This window comes from Plodia interpunctella, chromosome 14 (genome assembly GCF_027563975.2).
Source record: "Plodia interpunctella isolate USDA-ARS_2022_Savannah chromosome 14, ilPloInte3.2, whole genome shotgun sequence".
Classification (NCBI taxonomy): domain Eukaryota; kingdom Metazoa; phylum Arthropoda; class Insecta; order Lepidoptera; family Pyralidae; genus Plodia; species Plodia interpunctella.
Genome location: NC_071307.1, coordinates 6923181 through 6950620, shown reverse-complemented (window position 1 = coordinate 6950620; position 27440 = coordinate 6923181). Strand labels below are relative to the sequence as shown.

The 27440-nt window shown below is 33.7% G+C and overlaps 2 protein-coding genes and 1 long non-coding RNA gene across 4 annotated transcripts; 2 read left to right on the top strand and 1 right to left on the bottom strand.

Annotated features, from left to right (window-relative positions):
* The first annotated feature begins 239 nt into the window (after positions 1–239).
* On the top strand, positions 240–3759 carry LOC128675598 (U-Kazal-Dg21.2-like). The gene is made up of 4 exons (XM_053755108.2): positions 240–398; positions 665–814; positions 2875–3081; positions 3301–3759. The coding sequence occupies exons 1-4, from the start codon at positions 359–361 to the stop codon at positions 3414–3416; spliced, it is 513 nt and encodes a 170-aa protein (XP_053611083.1). The 5' UTR covers positions 240–358; the 3' UTR covers positions 3417–3759.
* A 5426-nt stretch (positions 3760–9185) lies between these two features.
* Positions 9186–13243, top strand: LOC128675468 (uncharacterized). 2 transcript variants are annotated; one of them, XM_053754895.2, is made up of 3 exons: positions 9186–9352; positions 10401–10554; positions 11481–13243. In XM_053754895.2, the coding sequence occupies exons 2-3, from the start codon at positions 10409–10411 to the stop codon at positions 11743–11745; spliced, it is 411 nt and encodes a 136-aa protein (XP_053610870.1). In that variant the 5' UTR covers positions 9186–9352; positions 10401–10408; the 3' UTR covers positions 11746–13243. The 2 variants fall into 2 exon arrangements, with proteins under 2 accessions (XP_053610870.1, XP_053610871.1); XM_053754896.2 differs by having other exon boundaries at positions 9186–9356.
* Positions 13244–15214: 1971 nt separating this feature from the next.
* On the bottom strand, positions 15215–16773 carry LOC135309849 (uncharacterized). Its single transcript, XR_010370077.1, has 2 exons — positions 16089–16773; positions 15215–15687 (listed from the first exon to the last, which is right to left on the bottom strand). It is a non-coding gene; the product is annotated as an uncharacterized LOC135309849 (long non-coding RNA).
* Positions 16774–27440: the final 10667 nt, after the last annotated feature.

Below are 27440 nucleotides of genomic sequence, written 5' to 3'. Positions count from 1 at the left end.
ATTTGTCGTGAAATAGTGCCTGTGACGGTCTTATTTCTGAATAAATTATTCGATTTGAATATGATAGATAAGTTAAAAACATTTTTTTTAATTGTGAAAAAACATTTTTGATCAAGTTTCGTTCAAATCAAACTTTTTAATATGATTTTCACCAAATAATTAATGTATTGAGCAGTTCAGCAAATACACATTTTTCCTATGTAGTGTGCAACTTTTCACATTTTGTATCTTGCAATTTTAGACTTTGATACTTCTTTTATAGTTATTACTTTTGGATAAATTGGTTTTCGAAGTTAAAAGCCATATAGCATTAGAATTGAAATTTTGATTAGATTTTCACGTCATTGGATTTACAAAGATGTTTTATTGCACTGCCTTTTTTGCATTATTATTTCATGGTAAGTTAAAAATCCGAAATATGATGTTTCGTGAATTTATTATGAAAAATAACTAAATATTTTATGAAAAATGGATAGCGATGTCTAATAAATGCAGAAATTTTACCAATCTTTCTAAATGGATGTAGGTTTTATGATTGATGATAGCGGCTACGGGCTCAGACGGTCAACGGCTGATGAAGTAACCGGAAAAAAGCTCAGATGACATAGAGATACGTTTTATCATTTATTTTAAGCAATAATTTTCATTATTGATTTTATTTCAGTGGTACAATCAAATAGTGATACGTGTGATGCAAAATGTACTATTACATCAGATGACGAAACAATCTGTGCCTTTGAACCCAAAGAGAAGAAATATATGGTGTTTCCTAGCAAATGTTCTCTCGTTGCTTATTCAGACTGTTATAATGCTGGTATGTTACAGAAACAACACACATTAATATAATTTTCATCACAGCTGCTCGAAATATTACAGCACTTATGCTTTAATCCATGTCATACGTCACACTCCAGTTTTAAAGAGAATGAAGCGGACAAGCTGCGTCCCGGGGCTTCGCTTCCGTGCGAATTTCGGGATTAAAAGTACCCTATGTGTTATTCCAGGTTATATTCTAGCCGTGTACCAAATTTCATAATAATTGGAGCAGTAGATTTTGCGTGAAAGAGTAACAGCATACACACATCCTCACAAAATTTCGCATTTATAATATTAGTAGGATAGAATTGACGTCAGGCAGTCGGCCGGTCGTAAAAAACAGCCAAATCTGGATACTTCGAGGCGTTACGTTCGAAACTGAGAATACGCTCAAAACAATTCGACATGTTTTTTCATTGGTTTTACTTGTCTACCACGTATTGGTTATGGATAGTTAGAATGCTCATAACTAACAGAAACATATTTTCAATATTTCATTATACCACATCTGGCGACATCGAAGAAAAACTTGCACAATTTTTACGACACCGTAAAATGGAGATCAGCGCTCGTCAATAGATAGGGTTATTCGCTTTGAGACCACACGGGGCCGCGTGTGGTCATTTTTTTGTCACCGCCACACTATATAAGTATTTTATTTACTTTAGGTATGAATATTAATAAAATAATAATGAATAATAAGGTCTTTATGAATAATTTATTTTCTATATGTTAGCTTCTTTATTTATGTATGCAGTTGCCCGCAGCTCTGCCCGTATATATTCCGAATTTCATCCAAATCAGCCAAGTAATTTAGACGACGCATTTAGTATGGATGTGGAGGAAATGCTTTCAAAAACGTTTTTTTTTTTTCGAGAATGTCTATTTGATCACACGCAAGGTCAGATGTGGTATTATAGTGAATAACCCCCCCGGTAAAAGCCTTGTGATGTCCTCAACCACTTCATAAATCAGATAGATATGATACGAAAAAGAAACTCGTTTCGGATATGTCGTGACATTTTCATATTGAAAACATTTTTCTATACATCGAGGACCTTTAATTACGGCAAGTTTTACCCCGCCCTTCATTTTCTCTTACAAGATGATAATGCGACAAATTTTAGAAGGAAAGTGTTCAAATACATTTATATAGAAACCTACTTAATTTCGACGGACTGTGCTACCTCCGTTGCTTTGTCTCCTTTTCGAATATCTTCCCAATCAGGACAGAACCCAGATATTATCCGCTTTCCTACTTTTCCACCTTTGTTTGGTTTTGAGCGTCAGTCAATAGAAAATTTTTCTACCACACACAAAAATTAAACTAAAATGTTGAAAAGTGATTTTTTTTTTATATAGAAAATAAATTAATAGTGTGACTCCATGAGTCGTCCATATTTCCAATTTAATTTACGTGTCAAAACTGTAAGTCTTTACTGGCATATGTAAAACGTGAAGGCGCTGAAGCATACATAATACATACATAATACATAAATATGATGTAAGGACACGTGCGACGAACCGTGTAATATGTTTAGACTTGTTGATATTTTGTCCTTGTCATATCACTTAGGAATTACCTTTGAAGTAGTCGGAAGGCCTGCCAAACATACAAATTCAAACGTCAGTACGTCAGTAAAGTCCACATGCTCTCTTTTTCTCTCATAACGTATACGCAATGTGCAAAAAAAGAGAACTTGTGGACGCAATGACGTGCTACACTTTTATGTTTCATGGCAGCCCAGCTAAATTGATTTATTAAAGTTTTGTAGTTTATAAACTTCATCTTCGTCGTTATGTTCACTTTGGCAGTATTTAGGAAAACCAGTACTATGCCTTATCAGTGCTTTTGTACAGGCTATGCAAATATATGTTTAGTTTCACTTGTACAATCTTCTCTGTCTGTAATAATCAAGCAACGGTCTGTAATGAAATCCTAAAAAAGTTCCTACCGCACACCTTTTCAAACCAATTGAAATGTTCCATGTCGTTTCAGTTTCAATAACGCTTATTATGGTTAATGGTGCACCTTAAATCGGCGTCGTCTTATTACAGAACTGGTAGTAACCACAATCGACTTTTGCGTCAAGAACCATATAAAAGAGACAAGAAGGATGTACGGCGAGTCTTGTCCGATGTTTTGTCCTAATCACTGGAGGCCGGTATGCGGCGCGTCCAAACTGAGAGATTATAAATACAGGTCATTTACCAATGGATGTTATATGGACATGTTGAACTGCAGAGGCGATGAGGAATTAGACGGTATGTATTTTGTTTGTTACATATCTGTGTGTATCCTAATATATTTATATTTCTTTATTTATGTTGCACAGCCAGCAGCACATTAAGTTACTCTGCATTAACCTCTATGTCGCGCAAATAGCGGCGGGTTTGAAATTAATTTGGGTAGGTTGATGTGCTGTTGACTGTACATAACAAGAATTTTTTTATTATTTTTTGCTAACCAATTCCATTTTTTAGGTTACGTGGAAGTGCCGCTGGAGTTCTGCCCAAAACACTCAATGAAGAACATGTTCAAAGAACAAATTGTCGTTACGAATCTACACGACTATCGCGATTACAATTTATGGAAATAATTATTACATCGATTTACATAATCGTTTTATTTTTCGAAAATAATAATGAGATGAAAAAAATCTGGAATCGAGCGGGAATTTAATACGCGCCCCTGTCTATCCGGGACAGTGCTCTTGACCACTCAGCTATCGAGACCATACCAATTCGGCTGAATTAATTCATCTCTTTACGTCTTACGTAAAATAAATTAAAAATAAGCACGTGTGACATATATAACAAATTGTTTTATTTTTATTGTATTCCGCTGTCCTTGTAATATATCTCATTCATCTGAGTTTTGAATGATTGTTATCTTGTAATAATTAATTTAATAAAATACTTTTAAGTCGCAAAACTCAAAAATTGTTTTTGTCCCACTGCTGGGCAATGCCAAAGGTCCCCCCCAACTTTACTATCCAAGCTTCCGTTCTCCGTTCATTTCTTCCTAATTAAATTGTGCAGGTCATGACTTCAACGCTTCCTTTAGGTATGCAGAAAATAATCTATTTGATTAGTCCAACCCACAATAAAAATAATTTGAGGTTAGGTACGTAATAAGATTACTTCGAAAGACTTGTTAAGTCGATTTTTGTGTAATGATAATTTATTTCTAATCTATTTTCACTTATGTACGTGACATGGTTTTTAATCTATGAGATATATAATATATTAAATACAAGAAAATATATTAAAATTCGAAGTGATCTTAGTACGAAATATAAACTTATTGTTATTGTAAGTATGACATAGCAAATAGGTTTACAGTATCTATACTTCAGATCCGAAGTCCTTCAAGAGCCTATAAAAATAACCATTATTTCCCATTTGCCGTGTAAGATCGTAACAAATGTCGCATAATGAAATTGTAAATCACTTCGGGTACCTACTAGCAGAAAACTACTAGACATCCCAGTCGAAGTGCGCAAATGTTTTCAATTGATAGTCTAGACTGGAGAATTTAAACCCCTTCCACACGACCCCATTTTACGCCCAATTTGATTAGATTATTAGATTGACAATCAAATTGGGTCGTGTGGACGGAATATGAAATTCAAGGTCATTGGGTGGTCGGTTTCGCCCGAGTTGGGATTGGACAATCAATTGGCAATTTAGTTGTGTACGTGTGGACGGACGATCAGATTGTACCCAATTCAACCGACAATCAAATTGGGTCATCAGATTGTATAGTGTGGAAGGGGTTTTAGAAGGAAACAATATCTGGCTACACCGCTTCCGCTTCATACAGACAAACGAGACAGGGACTTGTTTTTATAATATGTAAGGATTTTTAAAATATTTAATAGGATGAAAAGACTCACGGCTCTAATTTGGAAACATACATATTTGTATTTAATGTTGATTTTTTCTGATATATTCATGATGCATGACAATATTGTCAAACAGGGGTATAATAATTTTTCCAACGAAGGTTTGTCGGAAATCCCTTTTCGTGAAAGAACCTACCCTTTGCGTCACAAACCTCCGGAAATTAGATCACTTTATGTAAAGTACATCAGTGTGGCTCATCTATAGGTATTTATTATAACGCTACCTCACAACACGTGCTGGAGAAAAATGGATGGATGAAAATGCAGAAGTATGGTTGTGAATTTGAGAGCATGTTTGATTCTCACACATGCAAATGCTATTGGATAGAATTCTTTGTTCTACGTAATAACAAAAGAGTTTTGTTATTACGTAGGTATGCGTGAAGCGGTGGTGGTGTAATGATTAAGACGCCCGCCTGTGGATCGAAAGGTTCGAATCCTACTCGTGCCACAAGAGTTTGTATACCAATCTGAGTCATAGTAGTTTTCATTGACCGTTTGCTTCCGGTGAAGAAAAACATCGTGAGGAAACCTGCTGCAAACTGGTTGATTATTAACGTAGGTAAGGTAAACAGGTGTTGATTTCATTTACATAAGAGTAAGTTCCCATCGATCTCGCAAAATCGAGCCACATTATTGTTTGACCGGCGCACTTGCACCGGTTCGTAATGTAAGACGAAATGGGCAGATTGGCATGAGAATTATTGAAAATCAGTTGTTATAAACTACTACATTTTCTCAAAATTACACAAATATGTATCAATCATAATATTATCTTCATCATTACCTAAAAGTTACAGTAAATCAGCTATTATAACGGTAAGATAAGATCATGTCAAGTAACAAACAAAAACTTACTCCAGTTGGTCTTTGTATTAATATAATTAAAGCCCTTCACTATTTGGATCTCGTCCAACCAATATCTTTTGTTTGCGGCCGATCAAAAACAGGAATTGTATGTAATAATATCTTCCAGATAGGTCACCGATCGGTTTATCAGGTTAGTGTATGGTTGAGAAAAATAGACAATTCTTTTCCATGCGTATTATAATTTGTTTGTTAATGACGACCTCGGTGGCGCAGTGGCAAAGTGCTTGCCTCTGAACCGAGACGTCCCGGGTTCAATCCCCGGTCGGGTCATGATGGAAAATGATCTTTTTCTAATTAGCTCGGGTCTAATTAGGTATATATAATAGGGTAGTTTCTAATTAGATCTATATATGTATATGTTATAAAATATAGTATCGTCGAGTTAGTATCCCATAACACAAGTCTAAAAATTACTTTGGGGCTAGCTCAAACTGTGTGATTTGTCCTAATATATTTTATTTATTTTGTTCCAGTTATATTTTCTTAAATTGCCAGTTAATGTTTTATCTGTGAACTAGCGGCCCGTCCAAGCTCACTTCGCTCGCTTAAAAACATAATAAATTATATACCTAAACTAATCAAATGAACCTAAATTTAATCAAAACTCGCTCCTAAAGTGGACCTTTGCTGTATTTCCTCTCTGAAAGGCAATGGACATTTCTATATATACACTGGTATGGTAACGTAAACGTAATCATTAAATAAATAATAAAGATAAATCTGTAAGACGTGATATTGTGGATTTAATTTAATACATTTCAAACAAGCGCACGTGACTGTTTACGAGAAAAATCTTAGGAATATTGCGTACTTACGTAGATAATCCCGGCTCTTGTGTTTGAAATAAATCCATGTCGTACGCGCGTTAATGTTTTGGTTTAGATACATTTCCTTTTTCCCTAATATTCAGGTTGCGTACCTAAAAAAGTACAAGAAACTCCATGGTGACCTATATAGAATCGATATAGAATCGATAAGACCTATAATAGAATCATTAAATTTGATAAGAAGTAATACAGATGAAGGATCAAATCCGAAAACCGTCAGTATAGTAGATGAGTATATTGTTAGTGTGTACATACGAGTCGCAATTGACCGGTTTTACTTATTTCGACGCAGTTGATTCACTTTCGCATTTACTTTCTGACGAATTAAAAAAAAATATATTTCGACTTATTAAATAAACCTCCTTTTTTTAAAAGTACAAGTACAAAAAACACATTTACTTGAGTTGTATTTTGAATAAGTATAATGATTACGAAAGTTTTTAATATCTTTTATATGTTTTCCTTTGTGCAATAAAGAGTTTACAAACAAAACCATGAAAGCATTTGAATGTTCAAAAATACATATTCGTGAAAATTCGGCGATTAAGGGATAAGGACAATTTTGACAGCTAATATATTTTTCTTTGTTATCACAGCCGAATCATCAATATATTTTTTACGCGGACCAACGATCACAGCTCAGAATGAAACCAAATATATGCGAAGACGACGTACCTATAGAGACATAAAATCTACGTTACCTACTATTGATTTTGTTCATAAAAACACCATCTGGAAAATGGACTTCACCAAATCGTGAAATGCATTTAAATGATATGCTTCTATTTAGGGTCGTTATTATTTTCCTTAAACTTATATAAACGTCCCTATAAAAAATCTGTTTGTGGAAAAACACCACACAAAAATATTTCCTTATAATTACTTTTATTGCCCTGGGGCTTCAGCCCCTTAAAATATGACAATAAATAACACGTTTGATGATAAATTCGTTTACTTTTGAGTGAAAACAAGTGCTTAGTTGCGTAAACATATTGAATAACATTCTAGGTATGATATAGTTTTAGAAAAAACTATGGGGAAAACCCTAACCCCAACTGTGTCTAACATCTTCTAAATTGTCCTCATAAATATTACTTAGATACTTAAGGTAGGTACATACATACCTACTTAGGTATATTATACTAATTGATATGCATACATAATCAAATGACGAAAACAATTTTGAGAAAGTCTTAAAATATGACGACGAAGAATGTGGAACTATGTATTATGAACACGATTTTTATTAAATTTTTTACTGCATTGCATTTTTGCAACTAAATAAATATTCGTCAAAATAGTTATAAGTACGACAGCAAATAAGAAAAAGTACTGTTCCAAAAAATACGAAGACCGATTAAACCACAAAAGATAAGTTTAGTTCATTTCGAGAAACAGACACAAATAAAAGAACCTTACGCCTGCGGCCTTCCTCAGAAAGGAAGATTTCCAGAAACGATTTATCAAAATTCCCATATTGAAATATGGGAATTTTGATTTTTGATGCTAACTACCAACTTAATCATCTTAAACTCCTGGTTTGTATTGTCTGGTTTATTTCGTGGGCCAAGTCGTGAGGTTCCCTCTATTATGGTTGAGCTACGCGATGGCTGTCCCATGCGTCAACTCGTGAACGGGTGCTGCCAGAGGGAACTGGTCATCTCGTTTCTCATATATTTTTATGTAAGTTAATTGTGTTTCACATCGATATATATACGAGTATATTATAACCAGCACTCGGATGACAATCATAACCTGTTTTGATATACCTTTTGACTATGTACATTATGTACTTTTATATATTATTAGAAAAAAAACATTATAAGAAACAATAATGATAAACCGATCTGGCATGATAGGGACCAACACTGTTCAAATGAGTTTCTTTCGGCATTTCTTCTCAGCAGTGGTCGTTCCGAAATGCCAGTAGTTTGTAGCTTGTGAGAAATAACTATAAATATAAAAATTGACGAGAAAAAGTGCCTGTGAAGGTCTAATTTCTGAATAAATGATTTGAATTTGAATTTGTCCCATGACATGATGTTATCAATGCTCGAAAGAATAAATTGTGTGACTAAGACAAAGACAAAGATTATTTATTTGCAAAAACATGAGTTTATATTATTTTACAAAGTGTTGTTAAAAGAAAAGCTTAGTCCTACATGTTTTACCGTCCATGGGTATGCAAATTTAATTATGAGAAAGAAGTGTTCAGTTCCCGTTTTAATAAATCAAAACAGACTGAATTAGCCAAGGGTCAAGTTTAACAAAGTCCAGAAGTAGTCTTAGAAAAAATGAGCGATTGGGTATGTCGCCTACGAATAAATTTTCTCGTATCAAATTTCCCATAAATAATGTCATTCTTTGTCAAACGAAAACTCTCTAACATATTTTGTACTTTCGTCAATTACATATAATATACATGCCAAATTTTACCGAAATCGTCTCACTGTTTTTAAAATGTATTCATGAATGTTTTCACTTTTAAAAGCTTATAATTATTTCCTCATATTATTATTTACATATTGATATTGCACTATGATAAATTTAGCAGAAAAATGTGTTGTTTAGTTATAAAAAGAAAAGACATCTGTTGGGAAAACCCTACTACCAGACCTGAGAATCCACAACGTAAACCTACATGACTCACAGACACTCCCCGACTCGCTTTCTACGTAATTCTGTCGACATATCTATCCCTTTTCCTTATATAATGCTGTCCCTCTTCAATTTATTTATGACGCCTGATTTGTTGTTATATTAATGCAACGGTCTTGATTCTTTAGTTTATCATGAACTGGCATATAACTAGGACGTGTATTAAGATAAAAATAGTATAACAGTAATTGATTCTGTTATAAGTGAGTCGTTAAAAGATCATTAACTTCGTGGTTAGAAGTAAGTGTGTTTTGCGGTAGTCAAGGTGTTAAGGTAGGTACGTCATTATTTTCTATTGATTACCTAAATTGGTCAGATAAAAATGCATAAGTAGTTATTACACTAGCTAAGTATTTACATTATCATTTAGTTTCATATTTACATACATTCTATACATTTTTGTTATGAGGAAATCTATCTATTTTCATAGACATCAAAAGAAAAGTTATTGAAGTAACCATACCAAGCCAAGTTTGGGATGTATTATCATCAAGAATAAAACAAAGTCGCTTCCCGCTGTCTGTCATTCCCTATATATTAAGCATTCGTGATACCGAAGTGATTCGAGAGGAAAGTTGAGGTGTATTTATTAAAGTTTTACCCGGGCAAAGCAGGGACGGGCTGCTAGTAAATTGTACATTGATATTTGATCAATATTAATTTCTTATGAGTTCGATGTCTACCTGCTTTCTTTTTTCTTTATGGTAGGCATAGTTATTAATGTTATTCCGGTAACATGGTAGCATAAAAGATGTGCTAAGAAAATAATAAAAACAAGATAAAGCTTCTACCGGGTTAAGTTATCTATTATCATTATTATAAGGTCGCTTGTAATCTACATACAGACAACGCATGTCAAGTTAACCAGCAAGGAGCCACGGTAATAAAGGCCAATTTGCAATTAACTTGGGTAGGTTGATGTGCTGTCGACTGTACTTGTAGCATTAATCTTTGTTGATGAGGTGCTTAGTATTATTTATATACCTATTTATGTTAAAATTTAAACTCTTTCTATTTACAAATGCAATTTACAAGCTATTCTTCCGATGTTGTCAATATTTGTCATATTAAGGTTAATTACTATTTTTTCTTTTTTGTTGATCTATGAGTTAATTTATACAATTCATATAGTCAAAATGAAAGTTGCCAGCTTAAGGTGTGTTGCACCGTCAACTCTAACGTGCGCAGAAAAACGCGAAACGCGCCATTTTGCGGCGGCGAGCTGGTTAAAATTTGACGTACTTTATAGGTACTTAATACGTTTGTATTAAACATACCTAGTACTAAAACAACCAAGTAATCTTTCAATATTTGTTTACAGATAACAAAATGAGTGCAAGAGTTATTTTCATCCTATCAACCCTGGTATTATGCAGCATAGCACAGAGATCGCCATACGCAGGACGTAATCCTATAGGATACCCTCAGTTGGACCCTACCACCACGACCACAACGGCTGATGGATTGGGAAACAGGTACCTAATTATATTTAATCTATATTGCAATTTAGCCTACACAGGGTTGGATCAACCAGAATCATCATCATCATCATCGGCCCTTATTTATATCCAATTTTGGATGCAGGATGCAGGAAAAAAAAACTTTTCTCTCGGCACCTTCTCTTTATTGACTGGCAAAAGACTCTGACTTCTGAATTTTAATACTATTACTAAGATACAAAAGGTAAATAAATAATTTGTCAGTTGATGTTTATACCGCTTCAACCCGTTGCATGGTCTACTGACAAATAACAATTGTTTTTGCATTATGACCGAGAAACTCAACTCTGTGACCGAGGCATTAAACCATTGAAAAACATAATTCTCATAGAATCCGGGCCTGCCTAAAATCCCGCCGCGCTCTTGCGACTATACTTACGCGGTCGGATTGTCATTTGTTTCATAAATGACGTTTATATAACGGTTTTGTAGTCACACTGGTTTTTTTTTTGGAATCAATACATAAGTGAAAAAAAAGACTCGTACCGCTCGTTTGCCTGGATGACATACAATCTTAATTATCGAATTTTAATAGGGTCATCAATGAGCGAGACTCAAGCGGGCGAAAGTCAGTAAATTATATTGATATAAAGGAAAGTACAATATTTGATATTTAAAATTCTTTAACACCAAATGTTCTTTAGGGCTTTCAAAATTATGCTTCCCCTTCAATAATGGAGATAAGAAAAAGAATTTCGTAAACCAATAAATATTTTGGGTGTTATAATAAATAATCTTGGGAATCTTTTTTTAGCCTGTTTCTGTCCCACTGCTGAGCGAAGGCTTCCTCTTCTCATAACTCTCGATTCAATGCGGTTTCTTGCCATGCTGCACAGCATTTTAAATGAAAATACCTAAAGCAAATTCAACGAATATTTACATATGACTTAATTAAATTCCAGATTCGGAGAAGACGACGTCTCAACAACGACTGAAAGACTGCCATTAGAAGCCAACGGTGATCGGGAGTTAGTTAACCGGTTGAAGAAGTTGCCTCTTGATAAGCAACCCTTCTGGCTGATCAACTGGTTAGCCTTAGAAGAGCAGAGGAAGAACCCACAGACCTACCAGCCTAAACCCAACACCTTTATAGACGTTATCCCTCCACCTAGGCAGAATTTCCCAAATAGACAGAGCGGCTCTTTTTCTTCACTATTGCCGCAATAGCCTGAGATTCTCATTTAACGAAGAAGACATACCTAAGTCAAGCATCTCATTCATTTTATAAGCTTTTATTTAGTTTCACCAACTTCTGTATCCCTACAGAGTTGATTTTTGTTTACGTCGCTTCAGTTCCCATGATAACGTATTAATATGATAAGCTTGATCAGAAGATGAACCGACTATCGGCTCCCAATGAAAGAACTCCTCAATGATTGTTTTGTTACGGGTTGAATGTAACCTGACATCAATAAAAGCTTGTAAAAAAGGTAATTTCTGTAAAAAAAAAAACTTATTTCAAATATTGCTCACGTATTCATAACCAGTTTCGAAAATAGATTAGACAATAAGAAACTTTTTTTTCTAAGAAGTTGATATAACAAATAGGATTTAGTGTCACGATTTCGATTAAGCTTTTTTTTACCTAACATTTATTAAAATGTCACAACATAATAATTTTTAAAATATTCGATCAGTAAATCGTATCTACTGCTGTGTCAATTATTACCTAAACGTAATTTTTGATCTATCTATCGATATAAATGGAAAGACTGACAATTATTTAAATGTAGTGATTAACAACGCACTTTGTAATAAAAAATGTAACACCAAAGAATTATTTGGCTGCATATTTTATTAAAACAAATAAAATTTTTCAAACAAACCAATACCTTTTTTGTTTTGGTATATAAAAAAATGAGAAGAATATTATGAAACATAATATAATGAGATAATATAATTATATTATGGTGGAGTGGTTCAAGAGGGAGATTTAGGTGTATAATTTATTATGGTTTTACCTGAGCGAAGCCAGGACCACGGTACTACGGTAAGATTGTCCTAAGATTTACTAACTACCAATGTCCGAGCAAAGAAATGAGCAGGATATTTATTACCACCGCTCATTTCGAACTCTTACATAATGTACTTGATCTGTTGAGTATCCTTGTACCTGTGATGTATTGGGTTAGTGTTCAGAGACAATTGGAAGGTCACTTATTAAACATATGTTCACAAATATCGTGATATACTAGTAACAGTGTGACGATACAAGGAAAACTGGTTAAGCCGTAAGCTATACAGAAACGCATCGTTTACATGTCGGAGTAGGTACGTAAATATACGCTATGCAATGACGTTACAGATTTATTTACAGAATAGGTCTGGCTAGGAATTCTAATAAAAAACTAAATCAAAATCGGATCCACCGTTTAGCTGCTACGATGCTTCGGACAAACATACAGATACATAGACACCATAAACTTATTAACTCCCTTCCTTTTGTTGTCGGGATTTAAAAATGAACTTCTTATATTATATTTAGAATTTTTCTTATATTATATTTATGCGGACTTATATTAAGAAATATTGCATTATTTCAAACGAGTTGAAAATTTAACTTCCGTAGTAACAATTTCCAGGTATCTTTATAATATTTAAGGGTCAGTTACGACTTTTTCATAAAAGGTTGCTATAAATGTCAATAAAGCAGGTTTTACTTCGACTTAATAATTTTTATTTCTCCCGGGTCGTTATGATCCCTTTACGGCGCTCTTACCCATAAACCGTTCTTTCACATCAATTTGTTCAAATGGATTGGAATTGTAACTCGTAGATATCTATAAGTTGTAACTGAAGTCAACAATTTATAGCAAGCAAATGCCGTTAACACCACATCAACAAACCTAAATTCATTAAAAAATAGCTTCTATTTCTATTGCATAGCTTTCTATGTTGGGTAACTTGACATACAATTGAACTTCACGTCAAAATTCACGTCATTCACATTTAAAATATTATAATTATGATTATGAACGCTCGTAGCTGCTGAGAAACACTCCGAAACCTGCTAAATGCTAATTTGTCAGTATCAATTTGTTCCTATTTTTTAAATATGTATATGCTAGGGTTGGCAAGATAAACAAATCGTACATCATTCAAACTGTCAGGGCGATGCGTCGTGCAATCTGATCTGTCAATCATAACATTCGATCTTGATACGATTTTGATGGTTGATTGATTGATTTATATTCCTTCTCTAAAGTTCAATCTTTGTCAATTTGTTTTATTTCTCTTTTCGACGTTTGTTACAGAAATCCTTGTAGCTTAATTATTTTTAAATTTTTCCATAAAGTCCTATACTTATAAGAATATTTTTTTACAAAATCCTCTTCAAAATTTTATTTATATAATTTATTATACAAAATCCTATTTTAGGCCTACTTATGTAGTAAAAAATTCAAATATTGGTTATTTATTATGAATTTAGCTAACCATAATCAAGGAAATTTCACAAGCAAACCTTCAAACAAATCTATAAATCTTTTTCTGTGTATGCTTAGGGGATATTTGGACAACGATTCCAATAATCTCCTGGATTTCTGGAAGAGATCCGTCATTGTATATTTGCCATTTGTTTTCAACGTGTGTTCTTTGTATAATAAATGTATTAATGTTGATTGGCAAGTAACAATGGCGATTCGATTTATTGTTATAACGCTTATAAACTATCACACAAATTGAAAGCAAACGTGTCGACACAATCAACACAGCTAATTAAGTATTTTTGAAAGTAATGACCGTAAAATTGAATGTTCATGTGCATTATACGTGTTATTTAGATGCGGTTATGATACAATATGTTTCCACGACAATTCCACGGCGAACTCATGCAGGGCGTTCCTTAAAATAACATTAAAACTTAGCTGTAACCTAGTTGTTCCATAAATTAATTACGTAACACAGATTTCAAGATAACAACGTTTGGTAAATATTAATCAAACGTTATCATAGACGTACGCTACGATGAACGTAATTAGCAATACCGTGAATTGACACGAATGTAGCTACTAGATCCAGTAGGGTATACTAGATATATTCGTATTTACAGTTCAACGCATCCTGAAATTTAGGCAACTTTAGATAAATTTAGATTAGGTAAGTTGTGTTTAACTTTTAAAATAACGCTATAACGCTAGTGATTACACACGTTATTGGACGGAATTTTAATTTAGGTTAGGTAAGTTTAAATTAGTGTTATTAAAATATAACGCTATTGTGTGTGTGATCAGATTATTGGACGGAATTTTAAATTTAGTTAGTAGGTAATTAAAATAAATTCAATCAGTGTAAAACTTTTGGAAAAATTCAATTAATTAAAACATTTTAGTGTTGCTGTTTGTTGTTATATCGACAATACAACACAATCTGTGAAAATGTATCTATTTATGGTAGATACCTCAAAGATTCTAGACGTCACGCTTCTAGTCTTCTGGCGGAGCGGCAGATAACGGAGGATTTCCCTTTACCCTATGGGTACCTGAACCCTAAAAACTAACTAAAAGAATAATGGCCCTATCTCAAATATCTATGTACCTAAGTATGTATTTATAGAACAAAGTGAAACAAATTCTATGGGTTTATGCAGTACATTGGCTATCTATACATTTGTAAGATACACTTATAAAACTGTAAATTAAAAAAATACATTTTATATTTTTGGTTTTTCTTATACATACAATTTCGAGTGATTTTTATTAGTAGGTAGATATGGTTAGGTATCCAAAAATATCTATAGCAAAAACTGACAAATATGTTTTTGCTCTCCCACAAAATATGTTCTTATTTAACAAAATATTTCTTTAAATTTTTGTATAATTCATATAATGTGCTTTGAAGAGGCTCAACTTTGGTAAACATCCTGTATAAATCACTGTAGCTGCTTGGTGTCTGTTCCGGGGATTTTAGTTGATCTCTTAGTTCTTCGTACTGTTGTTTTGTTAGTTCGTTAAAAGATTGCGGTGAAATTTCAACCAGTGGTGGTACTGAACGGTCCTTTTCCAAAAATCCGGCAGGTCCTGGTGGCAGTCCCGCGTAAGAAGATATTTGAGAAAAACATGGCACGGTGGCGGCCAGCCATAACACCAGCATTGCATTTGTTATCATATTCTATAAAGAAAAAAATGACATATTCTTTTAAATAAAAATAATTATAGTGTTTCTTTTAAATAAAAATAATAATTTTACTAATTAAAAATGTCATTAGTTCATACATAAATTGCACTTATGATTGGATTTTCATGCCACGACCCCGATGGGGCAGTGGTAAAGTACTTGCTTCTGAACCGAAACGTCCCGCTTTCGATCCCAGGTCGGGTCATGATGGAAAATGATCTTTTTCTGATTGGTCCGGGTCTTGGATGTTTATATATGTATTTGTTATAAAATATAGTATCCCATAAAACAAGTCTCGAACTTACTTTGGGGCTAGCTCAATCTGTGTGATTTGTCCTAGTATATTTATTAATTTGTGTGAATAATGAACAAAAAAAAATACACAAAAATTTTACCTGTTGTGTTTAAAAAACTAGAATTAACCTAAACCCTCGAACGACTGAATACCTAATGACGGAAATTACAAATTTACAATTTATTTCTTTAAAATTATTGCTTCACGGTTGCTTATCTACTATTATTCTGTATTTTTTATAATAACTATACCAAATTTGATTATATTTAATGTGCTTCCAAGCTAATCTGGGAGCGAACGAATAACAAAATTTCACAATTAATGTGTTTTAGCAGCTGCACACTAGCGCCACTATCACGTTTCTATAAATTTCTTTTATATCTTAGCGAAAAATAAAATCTTGGTTGCGTACAGTTTGAGCAAAACTACCAATGTGTTCGCATTTGTTATTAACTATGTAAACATAGGTCTGATGGTGTTTAAAGTGTAAATTATAACTAAAATAACATAAGAAACAGGCATTTATTTTAATTTAGCGTAAAACAACAATAAATATAAATGACTAACTGTAATTTCAGTACCATTATGGACGTGCCGTGAATGTATGACTCACTTACAAATAAATAAAATAAAAATAAAAATAATAAAATAAATGTTTTAACTTGGTATGTAGCACAATAAACAAAAATACAATAGGTATAGTAAAATACAGAAGATAAATAATGAGGATAAAACTATTTAAACTACTATAAAACAAATTAATTTCACAATTTTCTTTAGTGACTGTTCCTACAAATTGTTCTCGTTGAATACACTAGGCCTCAATGGATAACTCTTTGGCTTGTTCCTCAGTTCTTTATATTGTTTTTGGTTTAAATACCAAAAAGGCTGCTTGTCCACTGGCATATTTCCAACCCTCACAGCGTAGTTCACGTCCCCTTTCAATTCTGGAGGCACGAATGCTTCGCTTTGTCTGTATTTCCTGATGACTTGTGGATACCCTATAGGTCTTGATCCAGCGTAAAAAGGTCGTTGAGAAAAACACGGCGCTACAGCTAATAGTACGACGAAAAGACCTGTCGGTGTCATTTTGTGGCTAAAAATGAAGAGGACATGCATTATATTTGATATATAAACTGCTGCTAATATTGGTATAAACTCTACTTCAATACTAATACTATAAATGCGAAAGTCTGTCTGTCTGTTACGCTAACACTAACTCCAGACTACAGATTTAGCCGCGTTAGCCGTCGGTCTAAAAGTCAATTTTGATAAAATTTGGAATAAACATATTTAGTTACCCGCGATCAAACATAGGCTACCACTGGCAGTAATTATATAAGTCCAGATAAAAAGATCAAAAACATTTCACAATTTTCACATCAAATTTAAGACTGAAATGAATAATGACTTTCTTCACAATATTTTTCTATTGCCTTGTCTATTTCACACACTAACTGATCAACTAGGATTCCTGATTCCCTTTCTCTCCCTTTCTCGAGTGTCCCCGGTTGCATAACGGGCTGTGACGCTACAGAATGTTATAACCCACTCGAAAAACATTAATAAATAATAAAAATTCTTACCTGTGTTAAAATGTTTCAAGACAACAAGTACACAGTCGAACTGAATTCGCAATGATGGACACAAAATGCTGTTTAACTTTATATAACAGATTTAAGTTTGTGTTCTCACGATTCACGCTTGACGCTTGCTCTTCGGGTTAACATGTGTCATAGAGTTTACAAGTCTCACAGATCCGTATTTATTTTAATAATTACTATTACGGTGTATGCTCGACTTTTAGGCTGTTGATTCACGAGATTTAGAGATATAAAAAATGGCGTATTTTGTAAATATTGACTCGAAAATTCTTGTAACCACGACTTAAAGAGCATATAGACACGCAAAAATCATAGATTACTCGCAGGAACTTCCTGCTGCAATAATTTAAAGATAATATAAATATTCGGCGAATTAGTAAAGTAAAATTAATTATTATTTAATCTTGGTAGGGTTTCCATATCTGTAGAGAGGAATTTGAACGTTCAAATTCCTCTCTACAGATATGGAAACCATGGTTTGATGTCTACTTTACGAATTGGTCGGGGAAACAATTGTTTATCTATTGTGTCTCGATTCTCCGTGATAGACTAGCTTACACTAGTCTATTTAACTCCAATTGTCAGATAGCCTGGAAAGACGAAAATGTAGGCGGTTGCCAAAAATCCGTACATGCGTACGTCTGCGGTCTAGCTCAAAAACTATTAGTACTAGAATGATGTAATTTGGTATGGATATACACATTAATCACGCCGACACAGTGGTCAAATAAAAACAGGTCAAATACTAAATACAAGGATTAGTAAATTTCGAACTACATCACGTTGAAAATACAAAAAGTTATGTCTATTTATTTATAACTCTATATCACCCTCACGAATTGCACTTTAGATCGGATGGGCTTACACGCATCCACCGCACATCAATATGCAAAGACCATACTGACTCATACAGGATTACAATATCCTTTGGCAAACATTATTGTCCTTACATCAGTCATAAGGAAACCTTTTAAGGAAGAACATTTTCGGAACTTTTGTTTTCGACGAAACGGAAATGTGCATTTGTTTATTTTCCGCTTTTTTGTTACAATATTACTTACGTAGGCAGAAAAATATCTGATTTATTATATTCACTGTTAGAGTATTTGAAAGTAAAGCTTTGCCGACACAGATATATTAACTGAAGAACCAAACTTAATTACCTTTACTATCTATGGTCGAAAGATCATAATCTTATAAAGCTATTCATTCGAAACAATGGGCGCAGGCACCAAATAAGTCGCTAACTCCAGATTTATATCAATTATTGCGAGTTGATCCAACTTCCTTTGAAATTAATATTTTATCAAGAAGGGATTCCAACTTGTATCCAGCTATAAATAATGTACTGATTTGGGACAGATTAGGAAAGTAAGAAATATTTATTGAAATTTATATTAGGTTAAATTAATGCGTTTGGGAACATCTACACCTGTGTGCGTAGTGCGACTTTTCTATTTACATGTCACCATCATGGTATTAATAGGTACATGGTAGGTACTGTTGTACGGAGTACCTACTAATTCCACGGTCACCATCGAGTCGTTTTGCAGTGAGACGCAGCTAACCAATCACAGTTTGCCATTGTGACACAACGACAACCACACCGCAATGTGATTGGTTCGCTGCGTCTCACTTCGGATCGATTTTATAATGAAAAGTTAAATGCATATCACTTCGCCCTTTAACATGAATGTAAGACACATTATTTATATGAATATGACTAATCTATAAATCGGAAGAGGTGGTGGTCAAATGGTTAAAGACAGTCTTCGGCTTATGATGAAAAGGATTCGAACCTGGGTCGAATAGTCAGTGCCTCCACACAAAACTGTGACTTTTATAGGCAGCTTTCGTTTCCAGGCGACAAAATGTTGGAATGATATACCAAAGCCAATTAAGACTCTGTGCCACAATAAATTCATTCAAGCAACAATTAAAATCTCATTTATTAAATATCCAAAAACGGAATAATCCAATAAGTCGCCGGTATCTGTCGTTGTCTCTAAATCCTTAATTAACGGACCATTACTGTATCTATTACTTTAGCTGTATATATAGTATTAGCGTTTGTAAAATCAAATAAACAGTTTATTTATTTAATTATCTACCTATCTAGTATCGTATCGTATCGTAGTGTATCGTAGTATCCCAGTATATATTTCACTAGGTACATATTTTAAGCACTATATTACTGCACCCATGTTTCGCACCACCACCTAATTAGTAGTAAAGGCTCCAACTGAAAATCAGTGTATTTCTCCTAGTGTAATAACATCACTGAGTTGTGGCCTGTTTAGATTACCTTAGCACACACACCCATAATCACTTTTTGTACTTACCCACGTTTTGTTTTTTTTTTATCTTAATTTTGTTTTGGTTATTATGTGTGTGTCTGTAGTTTTTTGAATAAACTTATTTCTATTCTAAAGAGGAAATCTACATACAGGATAACAGTTTAAGTTCACTAATAATATGTTACTAGCCACTAGATGTGGTATGTAGTGGTAAAAGTTATGTCAGATGAACCAGAAATCTGAAACTAGTGTTAGCAATTAATAAATTAACTCGGAACGAAAGAAAAATAGGCACCTACCTACATAGCAAGTATTGTCTTAGATCAATGTATAATAAGCAGAACATTCACTCCCTTATTAATAAAAACGTTATTCTCTGATTAGCCTCGGAATAGTTATTCTTTGTATTGTCTCGTTCTTTCTATGTCAAATGCTGAAAAGAGAGAGAGGGACAAAACAAAGATGTACTACTCCAAGCCCAATCAAAGAATTAAATGTTTATTAATAAGGCGGATAGAATTTAGAACATTAACTTATTTTATCTGTTAAATTTCTTTTCAATTGGTGCAATATAGACACACTTTCAATAAACCAGAACATAAATTACGATTAGTGATTATATAGGGTTAACCACAAGGTTATCCCAAAGGTTAAAACTCCCGTTACTAACTTCGTTTATTGAATTGCATTAGGTACCTAATACCAAAAACTTTGCAATATCAATACCAATCAAGATTTCTGGCAGCGACGCGACGTCAACAATAATCGAATATTTACAGACAATGTAAACAATGTTATTGTATTATGTACAGAGAGAACAAGATATAAACTCTGACTATATATTCACTGAGATTGCGGTTGTTCTAATCAGAGAGTTTGTGAAACAACAGAATAAAGTTATGAGAGTCCTAATAGTTATTTAGGTCCTTACTGAATAGTAAGTACTGAATAGTAACGAGTAACACGTTTTTATAGGACAAATCATTCGTGACTTGTCCTATAAACACGTGTTACTCTTATAAATACGCTTTGAAGCGGTGCTGATGTAAGGTTAAGGTTAAGTCGCCTGTGGATTGAAATGTCCCAGTTTCGAATCCTATTCGTGCCACATGAGTTTGTACACCAATCTGACTCATGTAATAGTAGTTTTAATTGACCACCACTTGCTTCCGGTGAAGGAAAACCTGAGGTTATTGAAAACACAGGTTGATTATTAACAACATGTGTGTGAAATAGAGAAGGCAATTAGTATATGTATATGTTATGTATGTATAGTACCAAGAAAGTTGTGTATGTTTCTTTCCACGTAATGACCACCCGCATCAGTAGATGTACGCTAAAATTGCGTACTAATGACTTATCCAACTTTTTGCTTGTTTTATACTATTTTATTTTCTCGTGTTTTTCTTATCAAACTTCCCTAATGATATTAAGGCAGCTTAGATTAGGAGGTAATTAATTTTTCTGCTCCAATTTTGCATCGTCTTTTTTTATCTTTTATGATACAAATTCTAACATAATGAATGTATGATAGATAAGTTCATTTAGGCTTCTATTTAGTTTCACCTGTCGTCTATTGTCTGTAATCCAATTTTAGTTCAATTTCACCTACTTTAGATTACACTACAGAGTTGAAATTTTCCACCATCATTAATTATCCATGACGATTCATTATAAGCCCTACTTGGACGCAGTCCAGGATTGCCTCCCAAAGAGGGAATTCCTCAACGGTTTCCTACAAAACCGTGATTGTTTTTATCACGCGTTGAATGCAACAAGACCCCCTGGTGACAATAAATATATTTTTTTAAAAGGCTGGTTTAGATGTTTTTCTTATCCAGACCATTTAGCTGTCACTATTGCACTTTCGCACTAGTTTACATGGATTAACTATTTTGTTTACAACGAAAGTGTAAACAAAATAGTTTCCTTTTGATTGTGAGGACATCATGTTTCATTTTCGTCCCCTTCCCCGAAATACACCATCAAATTATCCTCGTCATGCCACAAGGGCGGCTGAGACATGGAATGCGAGATGAGAAATCGATTCTCGTAATTGTATCGATACTGGGGCATTTCACTCGACATCATACAGGGACCAACAAGCGTGGAAATTGAAGTGTTACGTGAAAATATTTTTTTCTTTTAATAATTTTCGTAACATAGAAATGTTACGAAAATTATTTTTACTTTTGCGCAATTTGTCTTTAAATAAAATAGACTCCCAATACCTCAAACATGTTATGTTTGAATTAACAAAATTACATAAAAAATAATAAAGTATTTTTAAAAATAACTAATTTTAATATTTAAAAATACATAATTTTGTTCCGATGTTACAGTACAGTATTTCAGATATTGGGTTTTCTTTTCATTTCAATTTATACGTACTAAACATGAAAATTTCCTATGCGTTTCTTGTTTGATGAAGAAATGCAAAGGTAAAACACGGTTTCCTCGAATTTACAAACGTTCTCACGCACAAGAACCTATTTCAGCTCCTACGTGCAGAAATGCTTCGGAATTTTTGACTACATTTCATCGAGAAAAGAAATTGAGAAAAGAAAATGCGAAAATAATGGAGTTCTTCTTTTTCCGTATTAAGGGCGTGAAAAGATTCATTCAACGTTGGCTAAGTGCGTGTGACACCTGTGGTGTTACTGGCGTTCTTAAGCTGCGGTGACCACTTACCATCAGATGAACTTGCTTCTTAGTAGTATAAAAACATCTTCGAAAACTAATACTTTACTACATATTGTAATATATATATATATATATATAATCAATTTCTTATATTCTTATTATATATATATATATATATATTACGTTGGCACTATTTATGCACAGAATATAAGAAATTATATACAATATCCAACCTTTTTTGTTAATGCAATGAACAGGAATGCATGACGAAGTGACAGGACAAGACAAAGACAAGAATCTTTGTAATACCCAAATTTATGAATAAAAAATGTGTTGGGGGTATAATCTTGACTCGCAAAAAATAATCATACAAACTTCCGGCAGCATAAATTTTAATTCAAACGATTAAAATGTAAAGTGTAAATTCTCCAAATGGAATCAGGAGACAACTAATTAGACAATCTGTAACATTGTGATTCTGTCTGTCTGTGTCGTTTGCTTTCTGAAACTCGCGACTCGTGCAAGGGAAATTATGCGAGAGCATTATCCGACGGCGTATTTAAGCAAATGATGGAAGGTGGTCTACGAGAATGAAGAATCACTTTTGTGCCTTTTTTCTTTCTTAGTCATGTCAAAGGATAGGAAAATCATTTATATTAATTCATAGCTTGGAGCGTTCTTAACAACTATAAGTTGCATAGGAGTATCGAAGAATTTGAAATATTATTTTATCGAAGAATTTGAGTTTTATTTTATAGTCCCAGATATAAATCAATTTTCTCAGCGTGCCTGTTATGCCAAATTCCGAATGATTTGGTCGTTTGATATTTTCCCATTGAAATAGTGAATCGTTAACGTCACTTTGATCCACAGATCAACAATAAAGAAGAAAAATAGGACTTAATGCTTTCATCCTCGTGTTTATGTACCTACACTGAAGCCAGAGATCAGCGCCTTATAACTTTAAGAATTTTGCTGTGCCCAACCAGCCTAGTCAATTCTCATTGGGAATGTTATTATTACCTAACAGTGGACCTCCTGGGGCAAGACTACACGCTACTAATACGATTTATTTATAAACACATACGTTTACGGATATTTAGGTTCTTGAATCTTGTATTTTACTTTTTAATTTAAAGTTAGAAGCACTACCTATTTGATTGATTGAGAAATATGACAGGTATGGCAGAAGAAATAACGAAGTACAAATAAATACATTTTTCTTACTTACATTGGTTTTGCATAAACCCGACACAGCCTCTACATTATCCGCCTGCAAAGAGAACGTACCCGGGAACACTCAAATTGTTTTCACTTTACGACTTATTACAATTTGCCGCTTAATCTGTACGACGATGATGATGTCGTACGAGGTGACTAAGGGACAGATAGGCTAGGCAGCTGATAAGCAACAATAGCTTTACCAAGGAGGGTCAACGTCAGGTAGGCGGCCGCTTAAGGTTAGCATATTTTTAAATATTTTCGAAAGTTGACAGATCTATATTACTAGCGACTGACTGATCTATGACTGAGCGAGTTTGATCTATACACTAGCGGCCCGTCCCGGCTTCAAAACCGGAGTAAAAACATAATAAATTATACCCCCAAACCTCCCTCAGAAATCACTCTATATATTGGTGAAAACCGCATGAAAATCCGTGCAGTAGTTTTTGAGTTGACAACAGACAGACAGACAGACGCGGTAGAGGACTTTGTTTTATAATATATAAGGATTACTATCTTAATCTCGGGACTTCGCTCACGTGAGAAATTCGGGATGAAAAGTAGGTACCCATGTTGATTTCATCGAAACGTGCGCAGTAGAATTTGATTGAATGAAACATCCTCACACACACACACACACACACACACTCACACACCACTGACATGCAAACTTATGCATATATAACAATAGAAAATAATATATTTATTTTATTTTCCGTCTCAATTTATTCTTTGTTTACTTCAGAAAATAAAAGTAAAGAAAATTTTACTATTTCTGGTTAGTCACTAACTAGATTTTCCATGATAATTTGTCACGCACGCTATTAAAAATACGTATGCAGCATCACGTTCCCACTTTCAGTACTTGCGTACGTGCGTATTTATTTTATTTTTGAAAAACTTTTAGCTTTATTACATTATTTTTCACAAATATTTACAACACTAGTTAATCAATTCAAAATAATTGAAGACAATCATTAATTCAAAATAATTGAAGTTCAGGATTCGAACAATCAACAGTAACAACGCTGTCTACTCATATCTTTAGTTAGCGAAGTTTTGAATGGGATTATTCGTTTTTTTTTTCATCCTCATTTAACTACCCTAAAGGTCAAATTTTAAGAAATCCTCAAACACGGGTTTCATTATTTTTATTGCATAGCATTTATGCCAATATTCAAGTAGATCAGTAAAGATTTTCGTTATTTTACATACAATTTGAGGGTCAAATTTTGAAAATTCCTTTCTTATCTGAGCACTACGTAATAACCTAAAGCTACTGCCCAAATTTCGCGTTTATAGCTTCTATGGTTTAGGCTGGGCGTTGATTACTAGTAAAAATCGCTTGTTCTTTTATATATATATATAGATTTGTCATTTATTCAAAATTCTATTTATCGGCCTCATTTCACAAAATATTTAATGCGTCGTTATGTCTTTTAGTGACCTGTCTCGTCCCTTAACTCCCGTCCCTCCTTACTTTCTATCTCCTGTTCGTAGCCGTAAAATTGGACTTTTATCTCGGAACTTAATCCCGGCTTGTATAAAAATATGAAATGATTTTTTCCTGAAATCATCGCACATGAAGAAACTTTATTTGGATTGAGCGAGGAAATTTGTAAGCATAACAGTAAAGCGTAGCTGAGGTCGGGTCCGGCTCCAAGAATTTGGTGTTTCGATGGCAAAAACAGGCCTAATAGCGAAATGCCAAACGACGCACATTATCGCCGCCTATTCTGTTAACCTGAGAAGTATTATATAATCTGTGACTTGAGCAAAAAGTACTTAGTCCCTTCCATTAGTGCTATTCACGGCACGATGACGAGTCATTTCACGTGAAATAAAAAGCAAGAGACGATTATTCCCCTTCAAATAAATAGCGAAAATTAAATAAAGTTATTTCTTCGAAGATTAGGGAAAATCGAATTAATCAGCCATTAAGCTATAGCAAGGTCCACATTTCTACTTTTACGTCTCCTCTTCCCACCGTCGTCGACATCCCTAGGCGGACCACTCATATCATCATCCACTCTACATAGGTAAAAACAAAAAAAAAATACTTTAGCTATACGAGCTAAACCAGTTATTGAAGGGTGGATAGCCAGCTCAAAAAAAGGTCCTGCTTGTTTAACATTGTGTAATAAATACGTCCCCCTTTCGAAGTGAAGTAGAACATTTCCACTCACGTACAAGCCTCGAAATAAAACTACAGACTCCCATTTATGTAGGTATTTACTTCTATAGTCTACAAGTCTTAATACACGACCTCAATGTAATTCATAGAAACATAAACGGATTACATAAATACAGCTCAGTTGATATATACTTATGTAGATAAGGAAATATATTGCTAGTGTTGCAAAAAATCTGCAGTTAAAATATCTATACCATCAGTAATATCGCTAGATATATATTTATTAATTTATAAACATAAAACAAAGTTAGTAAATCTCCTCAAGTGCCTTGATTGCTGCAACAACGCAAAAAAATGCGGTACTTACACGTTCAAGGGCTTTTTTGGTCTCGTAAAGCTAAAACAAACTTCAAACTTCGATACCGTCAGTCAAAGAAAAACTTTCCGACAAAGCTTCTGAAACCATATTAAAACGTAAAAGTTGGGAGTAACAAGATTTCACACTTTTATATATATCCAATTTTTTTAATGGAACCACTACTACTAGACCGCTGGATATTGACTGAAAAAGTGTGACACGTTAGACAACTGGGGGCTTAACCATCATCTCTTAACGCGATCCACTTTACGACCTAAACTGAACTGCATCGCAAATTTGTACCATCGACTTAATTTTTTGTATGAATGCGATTCATTTTAGGTTCCTAAATTGAACTGAGTTGCATTGGAATCGTTCTGTAAAAGTTGATGGTAGGCCTGCTGGTGGTTAACATTTTGTCAGGCGTCTTAGCTAGTATGGAATTAGTAGGTACGCCGGTTATACGAAGCACTTACTAAATACATAGTAAATACATAGTATATATACGAATACATAAGTGGAATACGGAAATAGGCAGAAACTACAATAATTTCTCATACATTTGTTACAAATAATTTTAACTAGAAAACGAATACTTAAATCTCCTTACTTTGTGAATAAATAGTATATTCATCACTTTTTAATCTAAGTGGAACTAAGTGCCCGGTCTAAGGAAATGCAATTTTACTTACCTTTTGTTGTAAGCTATAATACTTTGTTAGTACAGTCGACAGCACGTCAACCTCTCCACATTCCCAAACTCTAACCATGAATGAGAAATTTCATTTCTCATTCATGGTTAGAGTTTGGGATAAGGAAGCTACCTTACATCGCAGAAAAAATTGCTATAAACTATCTAAAAAAAGGGGCAAAGCCGGTGTCACGCGGTAAAACTAAAACAAAAATTGTCAGAAAATACGGGAACATTTGAAGTCCGTAGAGCATTATAGTTATATTGAGATAAGGATCGAAGACTGAAAAATATAAGAAAAATACTGTTTACCTAAACATTCCCGAGGGATGAAAAATATTTTTCTACTTACACTTCCCATTTCAAATTTACCTTCGCACGGTGAACGAATAATATTACATTTCATAGTGGTCCAATTTGAATGTAAGATATAGTATATAAACTAGGACATTGTAAAGTCAAACTCCCAAAGGACTTATCATTTTGTCCCTCTATATTAAG